The sequence below is a fragment of the Paroedura picta genome, chromosome 2 (genome assembly GCF_049243985.1).
Source record: "Paroedura picta isolate Pp20150507F chromosome 2, Ppicta_v3.0, whole genome shotgun sequence".
NCBI lineage: Eukaryota > Metazoa > Chordata > Lepidosauria > Squamata > Gekkonidae > Paroedura > Paroedura picta.
In genome coordinates this window covers 52750987-52776381 of record NC_135370.1, presented here as the reverse complement: position 1 = coordinate 52776381, position 25395 = coordinate 52750987, and the positions used below count along the sequence as shown (strand labels likewise).

General features: G+C 43.4%; 1 protein-coding gene across 15 annotated transcripts in view; it reads left to right on the top strand.

Moving 5' to 3' along the window:
* The window catches only part of ARHGAP15 (Rho GTPase activating protein 15), a 557102-nt gene that overhangs the window by 408028 nt on the left and 123679 nt on the right, over nucleotides 1-25395 (top strand). For 10 of the 15 annotated variants that reach the window (XR_013228114.1, XR_013228112.1, XR_013228111.1 and 7 more), the window contains one exon: nucleotides 15842-16024. The exons of the other annotated variants lie outside the window; for them this stretch is intronic. Coding sequence is in view for 1 of the 10 variants with exons in the window: in XM_077320156.1 (XP_077176271.1) it covers nucleotides 15842-15897 (56 nt within the window). In the remaining 9 variants the exon portion in view is untranslated. Of the gene's footprint in view, nucleotides 1-15841; nucleotides 16025-25395 lie in introns of those variants that run through there. 15 annotated transcript variants of the gene reach the window in all.

Genomic DNA, 25395 nt, shown 5'->3' with positions numbered 1-25395 from the left:
ATTATAAACATTGACAGGTTAATGAGCAGTCATTTATGTGTTTTAGAAAATTGTTACTTAGAAGGAAAATTAGTTGTTCAATTTTTTTAAAAATGTGTTAGTCTAAAAATATATATATATCTTGTCGGTTACCTTATACAGTATTCAGGTGATGCAAGGATGCCAATCTCAAGGTGGGACCTAGGAATCCTCTGGAATTATAGCTCATCTCCAGATTACAGGGATCATTCCTTCTGGAGAAAATTAAAACTTTGAAGGGTGGATTCTGTAGCATTGTACCTCGGTGAAGTTCCTGTACTTCTCAGGCTCCACCCCCCAAATCTCCAGCAGTTTCCCAATCTGGATTTGGCAGCCGTACCCTCCCATTCCCCCACTGGTGGCCAGGGAGGATCTGTGAGCCCTAAGGTGAAGTCTAGTTCCTCTACTTACATATTTCATTTCTCAGAATGGAACTGTCTCTCAAGGTCCCTTGACTGGGAGACACAATAGGTAATAAGTTGGAAATTGGTTTAAACTTGACATATACATATGCAAAGTACCTCTTGTTGTGAGACTGGGAAAAGATAATAAGATAATGACCTAACGCTGACCCTATTGATATCTCTTGCAGTGTTTATTGATTTCAATTCATTCATATTAGCTACAAAACTCATTATCTTCCAGTCATCACTATGCATAAATAATTAAACAAATTTGACACAACCCACTTTCAGTCATAAGAGCCTCTTGTGGCGCAGAGTGGTAAGGCAGCCGTCTGAAAGCTTTGCCCATAAGGCTGGGAGTTCAATCCCAGCAGCCGGCTCAAGGTTGACTCAGCCTTCCATCCTTCCGAGGTCGGTCAAATGAGTACCCAGCTTGCTGGGGGGTAAACGGTCATGACTGGGGAAGGCACTGGCAAACCACCCCGTATTGAGTCTGCCATGAAAACGCTAGAGGGCGTCACCCCAAGGGTCAGACATGACTCGGTGCTTGCACAGGGGATACCTTTACCTTTACCTTTACTTTCAGTCATAAGGGTGTGAGTTGTAACCCAAGAATTCATTCTTGCTGAAATTATGGCTGAACTTTTCCTTAACATTTTTGGCAGTACTGGAGAATGCCACAGTTTTCTGAGGATTGTGATGGACTGCATTAAAAGGGATTTTGTCTATTGAGAGTAAGAGCAAAACTTCCTGAGCATCATGAGCATTAGCCAGATATGATTGGGTACAGATCACTTGCAGTGTGCTCCCCCCATGACATTATTTATGACAAAAATATTTATGTTCTTCAAGCTTCTACTGTGCTGTTGTTCTCCTGAACTGCTGCAATTTTTGTTCTTGATTAAAATATTTTATTTTTAAATTCACAGATTCTGGATATGGGATGGCCAGGTGTGGTGTAGTGGTTAGAATGTCAATTTAGGATCTTTAAGACCCAGGATCAAATCTCCATTCTGTCAGGGGTGGGAGGGCAGTATAGAAATATAAAAAATAAATAAACAAACAAACAGTGCAGGATTATTGGGAGGAAAGAAATGGAGACAGGAGAGTGACTGAAGCCACTTTGGATCCCCATTGCAGTTAATCCCAATAATTTTAAAAAATGGAACAAATCAGCTGTAGATCTGGAAAACAATGACAGTGAAAAGTTGAATCATTTAATCAATAGGGTATTTTATTGGAAATATTTCAGTATTTCCTCATTCTTGAAAGCTGTATTTTAGACCCAACATTCAAAAAAGGGTGACCATTTGATACAATTCTGGTTGTATTATTGCTTCTTTGGATGCCATTCCAATAATGTTTGAACTAAGTGGGCAAGTTGATAAAAATGCTGATTTCACATATGTGGTCTCACAGGTTGGCATGGCCAGTGCTGATGTCAGTCCACTCATGAGACCATTTTCCATCCAGTGTTACAAAAAGGGCACAGGAAACAGCCATGCAGAGGCAGCTACCATATTACACAAGTAATTTATGAATAGTGAAACATAGAAAGGGCACATAATTGTATGAGATGATTACTCTTGATTATATTATCCAACTCCTATACTGAACAGTATCTTTTACATTACTGTTTCCTACTAATTTCAGGGCTTCTATACACTATAGTTATTTAAATCCAAATCTGTTACTTTTCCTGACCCAGTGTCTGATCCCTATGTTAAACAAAAAAAAAAAAGAATCAGATTGTCACAGATCATGTGGGAACGCATAATCTGCCACAACCACCCCAAGGCCCAGCTCCTTAATCCTGGCATGAAGGCAGGAGGAGACTGGAACTCTGGGCTGCGACTGCAGGAAGAATGGGTGGCTCGCAAGGGCAGTGGCTCGCAAGGGCAGGCGCTGAGGTCCAGCTGCTCCCTCCATTGCTGCGTTCCCACTGCTGCTGTACCTACTTCAGCTCCTTCCAGCAGATGTTGTCATTCTGAACTAGGTAGGGCAGTAGCTGGGGAAGCAGCTGGGCCGGGGCAAAGCGGGAAGGATGAAGTGCCGCAGGAGTGCTGACTGCAGCAAACTTTGGTGGTTGGTGAAGCAGAACCACATGACTGAAGGAATCAATGGCAGGCAAAGGGCCCGGCTGACAGGTGGCCAGGCCGTCAGGTGAGGCAGTGGCCCCAGTGTTCCCTTGGCGTCACCTCTGCCATGGCCCTCCGCCTCATACATCCCATGAATCTGGTGGGGCTTTTCTTCCTCCTCACCTGCTTCTCTTGCCTCCCCCCCCCCCCATTTTTTCCAATGACCTCCCTTCTTCCTTCCCTCCCTCCACTGCTTCCATGCTGCGGCTCCCCTTGCACACCACTTCCCACCCATTGTCCTTTGCTGCCTCACTCGCCTGTCCTGCAAGTTCTCCTCACGGACCTGATGCCTCACTCTGGCACATGCTGTGTCCATTTCCTTGCCTCAGCCCACCTGGCTGTCCCTCACAACAGAACAGTCAGCATCATTCAGTGAAGGCATGCTCTGCCAGCAGTGTCACTATTGCCGCTACCATTGCTGCCTCTGTCGTTCCTACTGGTGTGCTCCCTGGGCCGGGACAACAGACATCACATCCATGCCCATTTCCATCCCAGGTGGTACACCAATAGATGTTCCCACATCAAAAATGTATTTTGTAATATTTGCAGAGCAGTACAACTGACCACAAGAGTGTCTTGTGGTGCAGAGTGGTAAGGCAGCAGACATGCAGACTGAAGCTCTGCCCATGAAGCTGGGAGTTCAATCCCAGCAGCCGGCTCAAGGTTGACTCAGCCTTCCATCCTTCCGAGGTCGGTAAAATGAGTACCACCCCATATTGAGTCTGCCATGAAAACACTAGAGGGCATCACCCCAAGGGTCAGACATGACCCAGTGCTTGCACAGGAGATACCTTTACCTTTTACAAGTGACCACTTCACTAGTACAAGGAATGCTGTTATAATCACAATTTGAATGGGATGTTCACAAATCAGTTTTATTGAACCGTTAAGTTCTACCCAGCAAATGCATGAGCTATGCAGTCATTTTCTCATTCAGTTATTCTGATTTATTCTCTTCTTCATTGGTGTAGTGGGTAGGGAAGTCTCTGTTGTTAGTCTTTATTTCCCACATACTTTTCCCTTTGGACCTCTCCACAAGCATGGCTTGAACCAAGCATGGCTTGGACCATCTATACATTTTTAGGTTTGGATGCAGTCTTGAGTTATCAATGCCAGTGAGAGCTTTGCAATTGGATTCAGTGGAATAAAGAGCTGCACTCCAGAGGAGATCAGGGCCCTGACGGAGCTTAAACAGTTCCGCAGGGCCTGCAAAAAGGAGCTCTTCCGCCAGGCATTTGGCTGAGACCAGCTGTAATCAACAGCGACCGAAGGGTCCCTGCTCCCCCCACCCCCCCCTCAGAATTCCACCAATATGCTCTGGACCTGTTTGTATTGTTCCACTGTTGTATTGTTATATTGTTTATACTGTTACATTGTTATATGGTTACAACTATTAGTTATTATTATTATAAGGTTATTCACCTGTTTTTATAGACAGTTTTATGTATTGTTCCCTGTTCTTATGTAAACCACCCTGAGGCTCTGGGGAGGGCGGTTTATAAATATAATTAATTAATTAATTAATTAATATTTCATCAGCTCCTCCATGTTCATGTTTTGTTTGCAATAGGGATAATGTGGGTTTAAGACATATGAAAAGTGTGGGAATGGGGCAGTACATTCAAAACTTGCCATGACTGCAATAAGCCCTACATTATTTTACTTATCGATACAACCTCTAACACAAAAATTTCTTTATTAACATTGTTATCATTCATGGAGATAAGGAATTCATGAACAGTGTTTATGGGGGCTGGGTGTAACCTGCAATTTTTGAAGTGATTTATTTTGCTCACTATTGAGATTTAAGCTGGACTTGTTTATGTGTAGCAAACTGGATGTATAACTTGCCTTGGGAAATTTTGTTTTTTTAAAAAACAACCCAGAAACAATAGAGTGAACTATACAAAGGTTTTAAATGATTTTGCTGTAGGAATAAACAGAAATAGGCTGCCTAAGGAGGTGGTGAGCTCCCCCTCACTGGCACTCTTCAAGCAAAGGTTGGATACACACTTTTCTTGGATGCTTTAGGATGCCTTGGGCTGATCCTGCGTAGAGCAGGGGGTTGGACTAGATGGCCTGTATGGCCCCTTCCAACTCCATGATTCTATGATTTTTTTCTATGAAATATTTGCATTTGTGAAGCAATAACTGATTATTATTCTCAGAACTCAGACACAGATATAGTACCATCATCCTAGCTAAAATGTGACAACAAATTATTGACATAGTTCTAGTTAGGACCATGGTACTAAATCCAGGTCTGAGTTATACCACGAGCCTGTTTTCTTCCATAAAGGGAAGATCCGACACACAGAACACAGCCTTGACTAAAGGAGGACTAGGCTGAAATCAGGGATGTGTGGATTTTCCTCATTCTGTTCCATTACTGTTTGGTGAATTCAATCTTGATTGCATTCAGCTGTGCCTCTCCTTCTCCCTGCCAGTTCTGCCTATTGCTACTCAGTTGGGCCGTGGTGGAGGGGAGATACTGAGGGAAATGGAGGCATGTGATCAGTGCTGCACCAATGCCATGATGTCACTTCTAGTGCAACACGGAAGTGACATCATCTCCACTATTCTCTCTCTCAATAGGATCACATGATTGTGACAGGATTACTTTATTTTTGGTGATTTAATTGGTGCACCTTTACACAGCTTTGCACATAATGATGACTCAGAGCAAAATAAATGTTAATGTGATCTTGCATCAGATCAGGCTTGTTGTTTTGCTCCCACCATTATGTCTATGATGAACCTGTTTCCTGGTTAAGAGAGAGAGAGATTGAAACTGAAAAGGGTGATGATCTGAGCATTTGCAATGAACTGGACGGGGGGGGGGGGATCTAGAAATCCTAAACCGAAGAATGGTAGGTTGCTGATGGCTTGATGGAAACAAAATCAGGTCATTTTGAACCCTGAAATCTGTGGAAAGTTCCAGGAACTTCTCTCCTTGACATCTGGTTCTGTAAGTGAATGGATTTTGGTACATTTTGGTACAGAGGAATATTCAGTCTCCCAAGCCATAATTTAAGGGGTCACAAGTTTATCATGTCAGTGAGAAACAGGCTATAGTTGTATAATAATCAGTGCATTTCAGTCATGCTTCCTATTTTATACTTTTTCACTGCATAAAATGCTTTGGAAAAAAAACTCTTTATGTTTTCCATTCTTTTTCCATTCTCCTGGAATTTTTATTTTCACTTCACTCTTCATCTGCTCTTATTTTTCAAGACGGCCTTAATTTCATTACAGTGAATAGCTGTGGTCTTGATCCACAACCATCTTGTTTCAGATTTAAATTTGAAATATGCATAATAAAAAGACAGAACTGTGACTAATGCCATCTGAGCCTGACTACAGTTTTCAGAAGGTCAGCCGCTTGTGGAGCTGGCCAATGCAATAAGCAGCAGAACTGGCCAGGTTATCAGATGCTAGAGCTCTGCTCCCTTTATGTGCATCCAATGCTGTGATAAGTTCTTTCCATGGGGAGCAGGGGTAGAGGACATCAAAATCACCTGGAAATGTAAACAGCATTATACAATTGCCAAAACAGCTATTTGGGAAATGGAATGTATCCAGGATCAAGCAGCCTGCTATTTCACTTATGTGGCAAGGCATGACAATGGAAATTTTTCCACATCTTTCCCTTCCAAAGACATTTCTAAATTAAAATATAATTCCCCATTTATGTGGGCTCCCCATTTACAGCTCCAGAATGATCCAGTCATGGATTATTTGGCTTTGTTTCCTTCTACAAAGTGTTTGCAGTGTCTCTTCAATTGATCTTTCTTTCTTTCTTTCTTTCTTTCTTTCTCTCTCTCTCTCTCTCTCTCTCTCTCTCTCTCTCTCTCTTCCTGTCCTCACTTTTCTTCGATTATTCTATATATTCCAGGACTACAAATCTTCAAGGAGAGTGGGGAGGTTATTTCTGTTGAATTGTATTTCATCCATAGAATTTGAAATTTAATTATTCTGCCAAAGTACGGACAGGAAACCTGGTTACCGCAGGTTACTAAATCAGTTTGCTTAAACCAGCGGTCCGCAAGCTTCTGCTTGCCGCGGACCGCTGTGGTGTAGTGGGGAAGGAGGGCGGTCCAGGGGCACGCGCACGCGCGGCAGCCCCAGCGCAAACGTGCATGTGCGGACTGCCGCGCATGTGTGTTTGCGCCTGCCAGAGGCGCAAACGCATGTGTGTGACAGTCCGCGCCATGCGCGTTTGCGCCGCCGCCATGCCGGTGGCCGCGGCTTCCCCTCCCGGGCCCTCTGGGCCACGAGCAAATTGGCTGCTAAAGCGGCCGATTTGCTCGCGGCCTGGCAAGCTTCTCGCTTCGGGGGGGAGGGAAGGAGCTGCTGCCTGCGGGTTGCTGCAGCCTGCTCGCTTCGGGCGAGCGCGGCCTGCGGGAGCCGCGGCCTGCTTGCTTCGGGCCGCGGCCTGCGGGTTGGGGACCACTGGCTTAAACTGTTTATAAACTTTGAACATTTATAATTCCTGTTGTTATTTTAAAAAGCTATAGTGACTTCAAGATTTCAGAAAATGAGAAGTCAGAAACATGCCATTCATAGTCTAGATCAGGAGTAGTCAACCTGTGTTCCTCCAGATGTCCATGGACTACAATTCCCATGAGCCCCTACCAGCGTTTGCTGTAGTCCATTGTAGTCCATGAACATCTGGAGGACCACAGGTTGACTACCCCTGGTCTAGATGATAGTTCAATTGAAACTGCCAAGTTTCTTTGCCACCCACAGTTATAAACAATGTATGTATGAAAGGACCACTGTAGTCTCATGATGTTAAAAACATTATTTTAGGAATGAACCAACAGTTTTTTATGAATGAAAAATACATTTATAAGTCAGGAGCTGTTATATTATATTGGTGGTCCTTAGCTTTCTTGCTCAAGGGAACTGCAGTGTCTGATAGTGGCAAAACGAAATTCAGCAGGCCTTTAAGTGTAACAAGTTTTTTGTCTCAGAACACAACCAACAGCAGGAACAGGAAACCCCACCCACTTTGGTAACTCTTCAGAACTACAGAGGGTCCAAAAAAATCCAACTTAAATTAAAATATCCTCATGGTTTAGACATCAAGAACCCTTTCTGCACAAATGTGTTATCTAGGGCCATTCTGCACAGGAAAAAAAAGCAGTCTTAAGCCAGCGCAATGGTGTAACGCTAAAAATAAAAGCACGTTCCAGAATTCCTCACCTGCTCGCTCCTCTGCTGCTGTCTAGCACTTCCTGCCATTTTGCACGCCTGCTTGAAATGGCGGAAGAGGAGAACGTGCTGTTCACACTCCTCTCTTCTCCCTGTCAATCAAGGCAGGCAGCCAATCACCTTTGTCCCTCTTTTAAAGGGAGTGTGAGATAATATTTAAAAAATGACTTCTGCATTTAAACGAATATGCATCTATTCATAGTCTGGAAAGGGCAGCCATGAAGGAGCTAGAAAAATTCCCTAAGTCTAAGCACATGTTGCTGGTGGTGGCCAAGTTTAAGTTAATTCATGCCATAGTATTTCCCATTACTACATATGGTTATGAAGTTTGGCGAATGAAGAAAACTGTCAGGAAAGAAAATTGATTCCTTTGAAATGTGGTGTTGGAGGACAGTTTTGTGAATACCACAGAATAAGAAGAAGAAGAGGAAGAGGAAGAGGAAGAGGAAGAGGAAGAGGAAGAGGAAGAAGAAGAAGAAGAAGAAGAAGAAGAAGAAGAAGAAGAAGAAGAAGAAGAAGAAGAAGAAGAAGAAGAAGAAGAAGAAGAAGAAGATTTTAGATCAAATCAAGCAAGAACTCTAAAATAACTAAACTGAATTTATCATAGTTTGGTCACATTATGAAAAGACAAGAGTCATGGGAGGGAAACAATAACGCTAGGAAAAGTTGAAGGAAGATCCAACATTATAAGGATAGATTTAGTCAAGGAAGCCATAGCCCTCAATTTGCAAGACTGGAGCAAAACTGTTAATAATAGGACATTTTAGAGGTCATCCATTCATAGGATAACCATCAATCTTAATACATACACGGGGCATGAATGAGGCTTTATTGTACTTTGTGTATCTTTAATTTTGGGATTATAAACCACCTTGAGCCACAAGGGGAAGATGTGGTAAATATTTTCATAAATACATAAATTATCCTTGTTGAGAGAAAATGCATTGAGTTACTTGGTTTACTTTTTAGCCTTCCATTAACAGTCAGGAATAAAGTTGTACAAACTGGAATATGCATGAACCAGCAGTACTGGTTCTGACTCTAACACTGTAGTCCTATGCAGAGCTATTCCTGTTGAATCACTTTAAAATCAGTGAGTTTAAACTGATGTAACTCTGCAAAGGATTGCACTGTTGATCACACGATATGCCTTCTTTAGAGATCCAGGTTTTGGTTTCTAAGCTTCCATATTGAGACACAGAGTATATATACTGCATGTGTACATATTATACATATTTTTCTATGCATTGATCATTCTGCCATCTGGATGATAACTGTTATTTCTAGTATTTGTACCAAGTTCTACTTAATGTTTCATATTTGAAATCTGGGGGGGGTTAGATATTGTATGAAACAGGATGCAATGAAAATGTTGCTTCTTCTGTTGTGATCTGGATTTTATTTTTAACAATATAATTCTGCTTTTGCTGCTGAAAATTGCACTTGCTAGAAATGCAATTGTCCTTAAGCTCACAACTTTTCTGACGATTGTTGTCCCTCGAAACAATTATGCATTGGCTGTAAATGACATTGATGCAGACCCTCATGAAATGAAATCTGACTACTTAAACATGGATAATGCTACACGATGAGTGGACTGAGTAATCCAAAGCAGCAATGTATCTGGGCCAAACATTTCTAATATGCATGCATATTTGGACCCAACATTTCTAATATGTACACATGCAGCCTACACTGTTTTGTGCTTAGCAGCTGGATTAGATTTATATGAAGGTGGAGTGAAGGTGGAGTGAAAATTGGCGGAAGGAACATTAACAGTTAAGACTTGAAATGAGCACAAAAGAGTACAGGCTGAAACAAAGAACCAGAACCCAAGTGCCGGGAAACCTGGTGATCTTGGCCATGGAAAAGCATCTTTGGCAGCTGTATTGCACCTGCTGTACTGAGTGACAGCTGAAAAGAGGGGAAAGAATGGTAAGGAAAAGTGAGGAAATGGAAGAAATAAGTAACATTATGCTTCTTGCTGATGTCGCCACTCTTTTTGTGAAGCATCTGCTTTGGATCACTTGGAACAAACTTGTTCACAGCTCAAGTTCGTTCTCTGATTAATCATTATCTTTAAAAGATGGACATATGCGCACTCAGAATTTTATATCAGTCTGAAGTTACAGTGATTACCCTAGGTCTGATGTTTACATGAGAAATATAGCAGATTAAATGCAACATTTGTCAGAGGATTTAAAAAATGGATGGCTCACAGTCAGCTGCAATATACATACCCATTCACAGAGACTGAATGAAGTCCCCAGATTTGAATCCACACATCAAAGGTAGCTGCCACTTGACATCGGGACAATAGAGCTAATAGCCAAGGAGATCCACAGCTATAAATGTGAAATGCTAGGGGTTCTCCAATAGTGATGTAGAACCTATTGAATTAACTCACTGGCTTTCCTAACGCTTTCAGTGTACTTTTGCAGCACATCTAACGTGCATTGAAAGTGCCTGGAAGGAGCCTCAATTAAGCTTGAGTTCCATTTGGAATAAAGTCCCTGTGGAATTCTTGGTGATATCATTGGGAATGCAGTGATCCTGGAGCCCCAGCACTACCCACAACTTCTTGTTAATTGTGTGCCTTCCACAAACATACTCTAGCCTCTTTCCTCAGAATTTACTCGGTGTGAAACAGCCATATTGTCCACCTTCTAAAGCAGCAATTTTCTCCAGGGGGACCTCTGTAATCCTAGGTTATCTCTAGCTATCAATTTGAGATTGGCAGCCGTATATTTCAGATAAAGGAAAAATGGTACAGAACAAAGGCTGAAGCTCCTCCTCCATGCCTGCTGTGGTTTCTGCTCTGAATTTTTGGGAATTGAGGAGAATCACAGCTCACACCTGACACCAGGTTGGGACTCCAGATCTGTGTGCTTCACAATGTGTGAACTGGCAATAGTATCGTCATCTAAAACTGGGAACTATATTCCTGCTGGTTGATCTGCCAGTTTGCCTCTAGGCTACCAACTCTGAGGGAAGTGATATTTTGCTGCAATAGTACATACTATCCTAAAATCTATTTGAAAACTTCATAACTTTCGAGTTGTTTAAAAGTGTGTTGAAGGTGGATTTTCCAACTTTTAGATATTCATAAGACAAGTGCCAGACCTGGTTATTGTTGGACTATGTAGGATCTGTAGTGAACGTGATTCAAGAAGATATGAAGAATATCCTACAGGGGGCATTGGAGGACGTGTGTAGTTAGCATATTTAGACTAGGAACTGAAAATATGTTTTCAAATAATCTCCTCCTGTGTCCTGGGTGTAGCCTGCACGGGGCTTTTTATCTATTCCCAGCCCGAATAAATCCCTCCCATCTACACTGAATTCGATTTCCATTTTGATTTTGGGTGCTTTAAATTTTTCCTCTTCAACATGCATGATGGATCCAGAGTGACCCTACCTTTCCTTCACAGTATCCAGGAGTGGATAAGCTGCAATATTTGAAAAACCACCATCAGTAAGTGTGTAGTTTTTTGCCTTTTTGCAAATTAACTTCCTGCTCTAAAGCTGTCTTCCCTGATTGGCCAGGGCATCAGTTCAAAGACTTCCTGGTTCCTGGTTGCAAGACTTCCCTCCCTGTTTTAAAGTGACTACACTCTAGAAGCCCATATTTCTCTCAGCAGAGATTTGCCTCATTCTCTGAGAGGCTGCTGCTAGCTCGGGAGTCAAAAGAAAAGAAGTGAGTGCAGAATCGGCCCTGATTGGCTATTTGGAGACTTCCTGATCCTTTGAGCACATCCCCCCCCCCGTGCTTGCCTCCAGAACAGACAAACTGAATGCAGAACAGAACAGTTAGACTGTTAGAAATATCTCCTTTTTTCCATACAAAGTTTATTTCTCTTCTTAACAAAATAATTATTTTAAGCATCTGGTGCTTTGCCACTCTTTGCGTATTTAAACTCTACCAACAGATGACTGGAGAAAAAATTACTATTGCTCAGGAGGCCAGATGCCATGTGAACTTCTGTAACGGGGAATTTAGGAAGGATCTACTATAGCCATCCATACAGAAGCCACTGCCCTATATCTACTGTTGGAATGAAAACACGGCAACTGAATCCAAACATTAGCGGAAGCTGGTTTAGAGTCTAAATACAGGATTTGCAAGTAGGAAGGCAAATGAGAGAGGTTTCCTTGAATTATTTTTAATAAATACAGAAAGAGGCTACAGTAAAACCTTGCCTACTGGGCAAGTTTATACACGCTTCTTTGGATCCCTTCACTGGATACCATTTACAGAATGGCATTTTTCCTCTGCTCATTTTCAATTTGCATCTCTCTCTTTACATCATATTTGCCCAGATCCATCTCAACCCCACATGTCATGCAGCTGAGCTCTTTGTTCACAGTACCTTTTTTCTCCTGTATGTTTTTGACCAGAACACAGTCATAGCAAAGAAAAGTTCATCCTCTTCATGGACATATTTTTCAGAGTGAATGATTAGGACTGTGGGAATAGAAACTTCACCAACATGTCTGTGCTCCTTTCTTCTCCTTTGGGCAATGTGTTGGCATCATGTCAATGAGTTGGGGAAGTGGGGTATGAGCTGGGCAGAAGGCAAAATTAGAGATTCTGGCCCAGAAATATATAGGAATAGCCTTACACTTGACATGAATGTACCTGTCTCCAAGTGAAGTCGGTATGTAAAACAAAGCAGTTTGACAGCTTTAAAGGTGAAAATAATCCGACTTTCAGACAACATATCCATGAATGTAGGTAACAAAATAACTGATCCTGTATATAGGCAGCAAGACTTTCTTACAACTTATAGTTCTTCATGCCTGCCATCTTGTTAGTGGGCAGACCCCTCCTCATTTGGAGGGGAAGTCTGCCTGCAAACACCTTCCTCCACATTGCATTTCATTGACCTTCAATTGCTTTGCCTGGCTGAAATGTACACATGGATGTCAGTTGCATCCAAATTGACCACATTGTGCTCTCTGCTCCTGAGCAGAAATGGAACTGTGCACACCAGCCAAATGCCATGCTTCTAGGGGCTGCCTGGATTCCTTGGCATTAAATTATTGTGGAGCCACAAGGGCTAACTTCTCTCCCCATTCAAAATAGCAATACATGTCTGCAAGACAATAGAGCAATAGAGCATCTAAAGGTGTTGGTAAAGGTATCCCCTGTGCAAGCACCGAGTCATGTCTGACCCTTGGGGTGACGCCCTCTAGCGTTTTCATGGCAGACTCAATACGGGGTGGTTTGCCAGTGCCTTCCCCAGTCGTTACCGTTTACCCCCCAGCAAGCTGGGTACTCATTTTACCGACCTCGGAAGGATGGAAGGCTGAGTCAACCTTGAGCCGGATGCTGGGATTGAACTCCCAGCCTTATGAGCAAAGCTTTCAGACAGCTGCCTTACCACTCTGCGCCACAAGAGGCTCTCTAAAGGTGTTACTAATCCCATAAACGCTAAACACTTCCCTCCCTCTTCTCACCTCCAAAACGAAATTAGGTAATTAATTACTATCAGCCTGCCACACTTAGTCCTACAATTTCGGAAATATCAAGAAATCACTTATGTTTTTAGTTTTGTTCAGATCATGCAGTCGTGGCTTTTCTGGGCAATCCATAATGGGTCCACCCAGGACAATCACAATTATTGTTCCCATTTTGAGAAACCTCTGGAGTTTTGTCCAAGAATTTGTTTCTAACCATACAAGAAATGCATGTACCTTCCTGTTTCTTTATTATATACATAAAATCATCTCAAATATATTGTTTTAGGCACTAGGACATCCAACCTTAAACTGAAGAGACACATTTCAAATATAAGCCACACACCAGCGCTCATCTCTTTGTGTATGGTCTCTAGGATTCTCTGCACATCCGCTACTACATATGGGCCTGCCTTCATCTTTTGTGTGTGTGTGTGTGTGTGTGTTTTTAATCCAACACACACATCCATACATGCTTGTAGATGCCTTCTTTTCCAGAGATGCTGGTTGTTTCTTCTGCAGACTTCTCCACATCCAGATGGGAGCTATAATTTCCCCCATTCTCTCTCTTGTACCCATCCAACTCTGCTTTCCCTAGTTTAAATTCCTGTATGTGTGCTTCATTGATTTGGTGTGTGAGTGTTGTTAGTTTGCCGGCCCCAGAGAGGCACGCCTGGCCTCAACCAGGGCCAGGGCTTTCTCGGTCCTGGCCCAACCTAGTGCAATGAGCTCTCAGGTGAGCTGCAGGCCCTGCGGGACCTTTTACTCTCTCGTAGGACCTGTAAAATGGAGCTCTTCCGCCAGGTCTATGGTTGAGGCAGGGATTAGTGCAGGAAGAGCAATTGGGGTCCCAACTGATGTTAAACAACGATTGCCATCTTCGAATTTTCTCTCCTAACTCTTTTAGAAGGGTGGGTGGGGAGTGAGGGTTCCACCACGTTTTCCTGTTGTGTTCTGATGTTGTGATTGTCCATTTTAATGGGGTTTTAATGTGGTTTTAGTTGGACTTTTGTAAACCACCTCGAGCCTCTCGGGAGTGGAGGTTAATTAAATAAATAAATTAAAATAAAATCAACTAAATTGTTCTTAATGAAAACCATTTGCCTTTTGTTCATTCCGATTCATTCTGAGAGTTTCACAAATGTCATAATAAGACCACTTGACTCAAAGTGAGCATCTTTTAACAGACAAAGCAAGAATCAACCTTGGGAGGTTTCTTAGCTGGAATTGTTCCACAATTGTGAAAACTGAATTTTCAAAATGACGAAGACCTACACACAGAACCTTGCAAGACTTTGGCAATTGACTTTGAATGTGAATGGGTCTGTCTCACTTTCTTGCTGTATTTCAGTTGAGATATTGATGTAACCCCAGAAGAAAGCTGTGCACATATTTATGAAGAGATCCTCCAAGCCAGCGGTCCGCAAGCTTCCGCTTGCCGCGGACCGCTGTGGAGTTGTGGGTGGAGAGGGTGGTCCGGGGGCCCTCGCACGTGCGGCAACCCCAGCGCAAACGCGCATGCGCGCACGTGCACAGCAGTCCGCGCATGCGCATTTGCGCCGCCGCCATGCCGGCGGCCGCGGCTTCCCCTCCCAGCCCCTCCAGGCCACGAGCAAATCGGCCGCTAAAGCGGCTGATTAGATTGCGGCTCGGCAAGCCTATTTTCCCTCCCCTCCCGAAGTGAGAAGCTTGCCGGGCCGCGAGCTAATCGGCCGCTTTGGCAGCCAATTTGCTCGCGGCCTGGCGAGCTTATCGCTTTGGGGGGGGGAGGGAAGACGGAGCCGTGGGCCGGCGCCGGGCCACGGCCCGCGGATTGGGAACCACTGCTCCAAGCTGTCAACAGTTCCATCCTTGGCAAAGACTGATCATCTAAAAGGAGGACAAGCTAGAGGAGGAAGAGGGGCATAGACTTGGAGCCTGTCTTCCCCCAGTTCACCTCATAGGAGATAAGCCTGGTCTGTGATCAGCAGCAGACTTGCCCATTAGGCTGTGAAAGCAAAACAGAGAATGAACCGGTCCCAAACTAACCACGAGTGAGATCCAAGGGGCAGGTTGCAGGCAAAGAAGTAAAGATCCAGAGATGTGAGATCCACGCTGATAAGCAAGTAACCCACCTTCGTAGATGAACCACCAGTCTATGTATATTACAGGAAAGAGAATTACCATGATTGGAGCCAAATACTATTGAAACTGAGAACATGCCATTTCAGAAGGAACTGAGGAAATCTATGGAAAACAGAGGTTAAAAGTCCAGAACCCTGTTTTGGCTCGTTCTTCTTTTAAATAAATCAAGTACTTCTTGGATCTCACATCTCTGGATGTTTCCTTCTTTGCCTGCAACCTACCCCTTGTATCTCACTCATGGTCTGTGATCAGCAGCAGACTTGCCTATTAAGCAGTGAAAGCAGAAGTCCTCTGTGGCAGTGCTGACGAAACAAGATCTGAGTGCAGGAGCATTGAGAGCACATGTTGCAAGCAGCCCCCTCAACCCGCCTACCCATCTCCCCTTAACTGCAGAAAACAATAGAAAGTAACATTTCCTGTACTTGGTGTTGAGAGGAAAGAGAGCTACTTTCACACACACGTGTTTGTGCTTGCCTGCAGGAAAGTGGGGAAGAGCCTGTACCACCAAACCTCAAGGATGCTCCGAAATGAATTAAATGGCAGATGTCAAAGCCTCCAGGAAGTGTCCACCAAATTTTATTCTGCACATGTTGCTAAAAAAAATTAAAATGAGTACTTTGTGTGATAATTTACAAGCAAATCAGTATCAATAAATCAGAATCATGTAAGCAGTCATGTTTATTATATTCTTGTTGCTTAATATTCATGATAGTAATTTACTTTTATAGTACAGTTTCACTGTTATCTCCTTCAGCGCTATAACTTTGAATCAAGGAAGCTGCAAAAGTCCAGTAACCCTTTCAAGACAGCAAAAGTTTGTTATCTTGTTAGACGTACAGAAGAAAGGCCCAGTTCATAAACCCCTGAGGTGGTGTAATATTCTACTGAAAACAAGACACGATCTAGCAAAAGGCCCCTGTGCACATTCTAAGGCCATGCATTCCGTCTCACAGTTTGTATCTAGTTGTGAAAAAAACTGGTAGTGACATCTTCGACTTGCGAATTTCAGAGAAGTATGATGTTGAGAGAGCACAGCTGGGGAGGAAGGTTACTGTGGCAAGTTCACAGAATGTGTGGATTTCCCTCAAACTTCAAGACAGGAACACCCAATTCCTCATTTGTGGGAATCAACCTATGTATGTATTTATTTAAATGCCATTTTCCTGTTGGCTGCATCAGATCAAGCCGATCTGCAGGCACAGAGATAAAGGAAAACCACAACAATTAGAATCACACTTACCTAAGCTTTTCATCAGCATACTTGCATTGCTTCATTTGTGTGAAGTCGTTGGCAAATGTCATGAGACATTTCCAAGAATCACTGTGAGAAACAGTTAAAGGTAAAGGTTTCCCCTGTGCAAGCACCGGGTCATGTCTGGCCCTTGGGGTGACGCCCTCTAGCTTTTTCATGGCAGACTCAATACGGGGTGGTTTGCCAGTGCCTTCCCCAGTCATTACCATTTACCCCCCCCCCAGCAAGCTGGGTACTCATTTTACCGACCTCAGAAGGATGGAAGGCTGAGTCAACCTTGAGCCGGCTGCTGGGATTGAACTCCCAGCCTCATGGGCAGAGCTTCAGACTGCATGTCTGCTGCCTTACCATTCTGTGCCACAAGTTACCATGTACTGAAAATCTCTATGTGAGGAGCCGCTTAGTACCCAATGTTAATAAGATATGATGGTTACAAATTAGGAAATACAAAAATAAAACTAATGAATTAGCTGTACTAACATACTTCAAGCCCATACACCTAGAGTTCCTTAGCCATTACCAGTATTTAAAAAAAGATTCTCATTACTGCTGTTAAGAATGGTCTCTGTATTTATCTTAATGGAACCAGGTTTTATATAATTATATCTCCACGTCAGAAAGGGCAGTATTTGGCATTCTTTCTCTTGCTAGAGCAATCTGCACAGATTCAAGTAAGCACTCTATTCTAACCCTAAAACAACTTTAAACAACCAAACCAGTTATCAAAGTAGAAAACCAACAGAGTGTGAGTTATCTAATGTTTTGGAGGAAGATCCACAGGTGTGATTACCTGCACATTGGGCAGAAATTGTGTGTGTGCGCTTGATGTATAGAGCACTGGATTTGATTCCCCACTCCTCCAGATGTAATCAGCTGGATGACCTTGGGCCAGTCACAGTTCTGTCAGCTCTCTCAACTTCACCTACTTCACAAGTTGTCTTTTGTGGGGAGAGGAAGAGAAGGCAATTATAAGCCACTTTGAGACTCCTTCAGATAGTAAAAAAGCAGGGTACAAAAAACCAGCACATCTTCTTGGATGTCAGTGAATAGGTAAATTCCCTTGAAATTAGAGTTGCCAACCTGAGACAGCTGAGAAAGAGAGAGGTATGTGGACAAAATCTTTTGGGGGCCTGCTAGTTGGAGAGAGTCAGGCTGGTGGAAGGACATGATTTATGGGACTCCTTCCTCTGATGTACTTATCCATTCCTCGCTGATTGGCCCCTTACCCAAACTGACAGGCATTCCAGCTTTGCGCCTGGCGATTGGCCCCTTGCCTGACTGCCTCAAACTGGCCCACGCGGCCACCCCCCCAAAGATGGGAAACCCCGCAAGGAGAACCGAGGCCTGCAATCCGCGACACTCAGGAGGCGTGAAGGGGCTAGCCCCCCCCAAAGACCCGCACCACCCCAGCCCGCGATGCCATGCGCCTCCCAAACCGCCCCAACCCCAGCCCACAGTGGAGAGATGCCGCAACGCCCCGGAGCCACCGAGCCACACCGCAGCCCCCCCCCATAACTCACAACCACCAGGAAGGGCCCTGAGCTGAAACCACGGAGGTAATTCTGTGCGGTGGGGGGACGCAAGGACCGGGGAATGCCACCACACCGAGGCAGTGACCGCACTCCACAGGACTTCCACTGTTCCGAAAATCTGCCTCCCAAGGCGCAGGTAGGGGCCCGGGGAACGCTCTCCAGACCCCACGGGACGCTATGTGGACCCTGGGGAGCAGCACCAATCCGTGGGGGGGTCCAAGGGTCCCTCATCACTCCCCTGATACCCCGCCCTCCCTGGGACGCAGATTCCCCAAGCCGATGCTGCCAGGAGCCCTGCTAGCGCCCACTGTATTTTGACTACAGCGGGCTTAAATTCTTGTTTACAATAGAATATAAAGTGTGGTACACTTTAGCATTTTAGATTTTAGATGGTGTGATTACACACTGTGCACTTCCTTAATAATTATAGGTTTTAATAGAAATACATTTTTCTTGCTCTCTCTGTTTATCTTGATGGCATCTTTTCTGGTACTTAAAAACTTTATACCAAAGTCCAATGAATTTACAGAATGAAAAATAGAGCTGCCTCTTTAGTCATGTGAAGAATGTCTTTGGGCAGTGGTTTGGAGGAAAGGGAGACTTCTCCATCCCCCTGCTTCTCCACTGCTTCCTTGTCCGCTAAGGCTGTCACTGCATCTGAAAAGCTAGTGCTGCTTCCCTCCTCAGATGCCTGAGCATCTTTAAACATGGTATGGTGAGCAAAATGCCTAATAGGCCTTCATGAACTCTTTCAAGAGGAATCTCATGAGAGATCAGGAACCCCTGTTGGCCAGTGTGACTTATCATGTTGTGTTTAAAGATGCCGGGGGGGGGGAGTGAAGAGGGAGAAACTACCTGCTCTGAGCAGAGGCTGCAGGTAGAAGTAGTAAATTGAGGGATGGGCAGCGAGCAGTAGATGGAAGTAGGGCCAGGTGGTGTTCCTTTATGAAATCAACACCATGTAAAATGGCTGGGAATTATGATCACTAGATATCTTCCCACTGACCAATGGGCATGTAGCAAACTAGGCAATGATTCTTCTGAAGGAATAAAATGTATTTATGAAGTCATATAGACATACAGGGCTCAACTTTATGACATTATCCAAGTCGTATTGATCAGAATACTGAGACAACTATTCAAAGGCACATACCAGTCAAACTTAATTACTTTTTTTTTGTCCCATTGATTTTAGCGGGAGAAATTCAAGCATGTGCTTAACTCTCCCATTGAAATCAATGGGATTGAAAGGTGCTTAGCTTCAGTTGGATGGTGCCCCAGTATTGCCAACGTAGTGGGTAAAATAGGAACTTATGGTCGTCAGCAGGATCACTTGAAAGAGTCTGTGCCCACAGTCCTAGATACAAAGAACAGATAAATTGCTGAAAATGAAAAAAGCAAAATATCATTAAATGTATTTCTATTTATAACCTATAATTATTAAGATTGTAGCAATTAATCAATCACTTGATTAGCATGCACAGTCAGCAGGATCTCTTGATCTTATCTTGAAGCTTGAATTAATTCATTAGCCACTAAGTAACCTTATTATTTCCTACTTGTGTATCCAGTGTGCATGAAGGGTGCCTATTGACAAAACATATCCTGTTCTCTGTATTTATTGCAGCAGGCATATGAAGTTACTGACATACACTTACTAATTTACAGTTAGAATTATGAATGAGTTAAAAGTCTATAAGCTTTGCATAATTTCAAACTACTTGTTATATTCTAATTAGCAAGGTTCGATTGATTTGTTTTCAGCATAGCTCTCAGCTGTTCAAGTGGAGTCAAATTCAACTGGTGTGTATTGTTACAATGATATAATTGTGTTAATTGTGCTACAAGTCAATGTGGTCCTTTTACTCGGGGTATTTTCTTTGTACTGTAAGTGGTTTATATGGTATGTCTGTGGGCTTGTTTTATTTTTGTTTTTAATTTATCTTGAGGTCATAATTTTTTTCCTGATGTGCAGTCTAATTTTTCCCCATTTCTTAATCTTACATCATTAGTCCTAGCTAATAACTTGATTGTGCACCTTGAATTAGTGAGCATGCTATGATTCTAGGAATCCTTTTGGCCATAAACAACCTATATTTATTCAGCGCCTTTTAATATCTTTATAACTATTCTCTTTATCTAAGTAGCTGTTTTTTTTTCACAATCTTTTGTTAATATAGTCCCAGAACTGAACACAATCATCTAGTTGTAGAAGGAACTATAAACATTTAGAAAATGCTTCCATTGCTTCTTGGCTCTGTGAATACTTATTTATACTTTTATATTAATGAACATGTGCTGTTTATAGCTATTAATTATTCAAGAATCATAGTACAATGAAATTGTTGTGGTGGATACTTGAAGAAATGATTACTCACATCTTGGATGGACAGTTCAAGCTAGGGATTGTGTTCTGAAGTGCCTTGGGAAGGCAAGGGGAACATGCAGGAGTAACAAGCAAGCAAAATGAGAACATGGCCCTTTGGCCTCTTTGGTACATTGTTCCTTAATTTATTGGGGGATCAGAAATATCATAGAAGTATTGCTATTTTGTTTCTAACCTGTTCAACTCTGGAGTAAAGCGGTGTGGCAGAGACTTTGCCTGGTGGCAACACAAAAAGAGTGCACCAGAGGTATGATGGAGTGGACCCACTTTGACTTGCAGGCCCTGATCCACCTTGTCCTCCAAGATTTTCCCAACATCTGTAAAGATCTCTCACTCATTCTCATCACCGCTGTCACCACATGTAACCTGTGCCACTTTTGTCAGGAATTGCTTGCTGGGAGGGTGAGTACCCCCAGATTTCCTTCTAAGTTCTGAGGTGTTGCCTCTGGGTCTCCTGTTGCCCATTAAGATAGCATGTCCAAGTTGGTTTAGGTCTATGTGGTACAAAGAATCACTAACAGTGTCAAAAGTTATAAAGCATTTTAAAAAAATGTTCACAAGCATACTTTCAGCACAGTGCCAGATTTAGCAAGGAATTCAAAAGAGTTTCCATTACCTTGCAGCTTCCTCCATTTCTTCAAGCCAACCCATGATGGATGGCCATCTCCTACAGACCTCAGTTAAGAAATCTTTCTGTCCTGGTGGATTCAGGACCCAAGGAGGCCATCCTCTGTGCTCCCATGAGTTTTATCACCTCACACTTCCCCACCCACTAATCAGGTCAGGTCAGAGAAGCTTTTCTTGGAGATTCTTCAGTTTTTTTCCTTCCTGAAGTCCCTTTAGTCTTAATTCCTCCCAGTCTCTGTTCCTTGCTTGGGGAGGAGAGGAGGGAGAGCTTGACCATCCCACTATCTTGACCTATTAGTATTTGCAGGAATTGTGCACTGAAAGAAGTCTAGAAAGCAATTGAACTGACTTCCCCCTTCCTGACTTCTCTGCCCACAGAGAGAGAGAGAGAGAGAGAGAGAGAAACCAGAGTAAAGGTTTTGCTCATTTCAAGCCTCCAAAGAAAAAATGCATTTCTTCACAAGAGGCTGTGAGGATGTGCAGATGCTCTGAGGATCACTTTTGGGGGAAGGAGCTCTGTTCAAGCAATGTTGCATGGCTTTTGAACAGTACTTTCGAACACAATAACTTATTTGGGGAGCACCATTGCTCAATCAAAGGCATCATGTGAGGGATTTACCTAGAAGAGCTGGGCAAAATAATCTTACAGTTGAATGTACCCTGTAGCTCTAAGGTGGGTCATCCCAGGCTGACCCCACTTGTGTGTTTATTGCAGGTTATTGAAACCACTGGGCAAATTAAAAACTGATTTTCTACAAAACTATCCTAAAATCAGTTTTGACACAAGCCACCCAAGACAGAGTCTACAGGCAGCATCAATGTAGCCTATTTTGGACCTTTGAGGCATGGCACTCTTGAGGGACACCTCCTCCTTAGCTATTACTGAGGGATCCAGACTGGGAATATATAACCTGAAAATGCTGAATTACAACTCATTGAAAAATTGAACAGCATCTGTTATCTTGAGCTATACACAGACATGTTCTTCAGCTAGTTAATGTTTACTTTTCTTTATAATACTTTTGTGAAGAAGTAAGCAGTGGCTCACAAAAGTTCATATCCTACCACTAAACATAATAAAGCTGAAGTTGACAACCTACCTGAATGGCCCTCCATGAGGGAATACCACCAATATATAGAGAGAACATACTGCCAATGAGTGCCAATCAGTTGAAAATGTACTCTACCAATGAGGGCCAATCAGTTCAAATTGCACTCAGCCAATGAGGGCCAATCAGCTCAAATTGCTGTTTTCCAATGAGGGCTAATTAGCTCAAATTGCATGCAGACAGCTCATTCCCAGCTCATGCCCCTCCCCCCAAAAATATTCCCCCAATAAGAGTTGGCCCTTGGCTAGGAATGGCCTGCCCTGGTAGTTTAGCCCCAATCAGAAGGGAGCTCTCAGCCAGGAAGGGCAAATAAGGAATCAGCTCTCTGTCTCCAATTTACAGCCAGTTTCACAAGTTTACTGGGTGGAAGAAGAACCATCCTCAGAGCATACCCTGCTGCCAGTAAGTTGCCTTGGCCTCCTTAAACTTGGAAGACATTGGAAGGTAGGGAGATGCCTCCTGGTGTAGCCTCTGCCTTCTATAGGGGGGCTGTGGGAGGCCAAAAAACAGCCCCCTGCTGGCTCTCTGGGACCCAGGGCACTCAGGAAAAGCCTCCGGCCTGGGAATGTTTATTCATGAGTACGTCATGTGAGGATTGCAATTTGCAATCTGAGAAGTGAGGAATGCTACAGGGTAACCATCACAGGCAATCAAAGCAGGAAAACTAATATTGATGTGGGTAGGTCTGGGAAGATGTAGACTTTCCCTTTCCATATGGATACCACCTTGGTCTTGCTGAAATCTTTCCAAGACCTTCACAACACAGCAAATTTAAGACCGATGGCATAGAAAATGGGAAACTGTAGAGGGGGCACAGAAGTACCATGAGCCATGGGGATGTTTGGAGGGGGCAGACATTGTTTCTCAGTAGCACCTTCCCAGTAGAAGAAGAGTTAGCTTTTATACTCTGCTTTTCAGTGCCCAAAGGAGTCTCAGAGTGGCTTATAATCACCTTCTCTTCCTCTCCCCACAAAAGATATCCTGTGAAGTAGGTAAGCCTAAGTAAGCTTTGAGATGAACTGTTCAAGTTCACCCAGCAGGCCCATGGTCACACAGCATGTGGAGGAACAGGGAATTAAATCCAGCTCACCTCATTAGAATGTCCCTTGAGGTTCGGAGGTGGGGCTTAGAGTCCAAGGGTGGGCAGGAGCCTTTGCCATTTAGTCAGCCACCAGGAAGGCCACAGTGCAAGTGTGCATCCTAGGTAAGGTGACCAGATTTTAACATTGATAAAGCGGGACACCATTGACCTGGGGGGGGTTCTTTATTAAAAATTTGGTCTGTATGGAGCAACAATTTTTTTTATCGAACGCAAAAATAGTATGGTAATATATATTTTTAATTTCAACATAAATACAATTTGCCAGGTGCCCCCAGATGTCCCTCCAAAAGTGGGATAATCTGGCCATCTTAATCCTAGCACCCATTGTTTCCCTGGGTGCAATAGGCATTGCCTCTAGTCTCAAATATTGTTTGTCTTTAAGGTGGTATTGGGCTCTTGCTCATTTCTACTGCTATAGGCTACTCAGCTTGATCCATAACACTTTGGTTTATCTACATTCCTTGAAGGAGAGGCTAGATCTTCTGACCTCTTTCATCATCTATTATGTGTAACAACCTAAACCAGTGGTCCCCAATCTTTTTATCACTGGGGACCGGTCAACACTTGACAATTTTACTGAGGCCCGGGGGGGGGTAGTCTTTTGCTGAGGGACATCACCGCTGAGCCCCTGTTTCACTTGCTTTCCTGCGGGCGACCCTGCCAGCAGCAGCTGCGCAGTGCCACGCCGAGGAGGAGCCCCAGCCATGGTGGCTGCTGGAGAGCACCAAAGGTGAGCAGAGTAGCAGGGCAGCCGCTGAGGCAGCAGCCAGGGAGGAGGACGAGGAGGAGCAACGGCCCGGTACTGACTGATTCATGGACCGGCACCGGTCCCCGGACCGGGGGTTGGGGACCACTGACCTAAACCATTCCAGTCCTTTACATAGAGAATCACCACTAAAAATTTAAGACAGTATTTTAACCAAACCTTTCTCCACCCAGCTCCTCCCTTTCCCGCTCCCTGCCTGTAATATTCCTTATAAAAAAATACAGGAAGTGATTTTTATTCAGAACCTTTGAAGAAGTGACTCTCAGAAGTTCATGCTGAGATAAATATTTCTAGAAGTTAAGGCAGGCATTCCCAACCAGGGTTCCAAGGATTGGCTGGCTCCCACTTCTTACTTCCATGCCCACTTCTCTGAAGGGGCATGTCACCACTTCCAGGGTTCCCCAAAGCCTGAAATATTTCAGGGGTACCTCCATGGTCAAAAGGCTGAAAAAGTCTAAGTTAAAGTATCAAAGTACTTTTTTTTTTTTTTGCTACTGTAGACTAACATGGCTATCTCTTGGATCTATCTCTTCATCCTTCCAGAGAAAATGGCAAACATTTCTGTTCCAGAAGGTCTTTTGATGACTGTTGATGTGCACTACGTTCCCTTTGTATTGTGTTTTTATTAGCTCCTCTGGTCATTATGGATGTGCTAAATTGTTTTTATAGTTGTTCAGACCTGCCTTGGGGCTCCTAGAAAGCCCTAAAAGGAGGCATGCAAATTAACTAACTAAATAACACCCCTGAAAATGTAAAATTTCTTCTGGTTTTCCATTTTGCATCCATCACAGGGTGCTTAAGGCTAATCCCCCCCAATCCTTTTTTCTCTGTTGTATGCTTATGATTTTCTTCGAGTATTTTGCTTACCTGTATTTATCATCCATATATGAGCTATCTCGTAAAACAAGACTTTAAAAAATCCAAGCATGTAACACCTAGTGGTAAGGCTCTGTGTTGATTAATTGCAGCCATGCCACCTAAAGAATTCCACATCCTGGAAAGCCCTAATGGAAGAATTGTTCTACAGAATTTGTTCTGTACAAACTTAAGCTTTATTACAGAAAAGTAAGCTATAGTCAGCAAACTTGGACTTATTCCATCGTCCATGAGTTCAGAATTTCTTAGTTCTTTTGTTTAGCGTCTGTCTTCTTCCTTCACCTTTTTTATTTGGATATCAGCCCCATTCCATGCTATCCTTCTACTGGAGAAATCAGGATTTCTGCTATACACCTCTCTTCCTTATTTCCTCTCTTTCCTGTG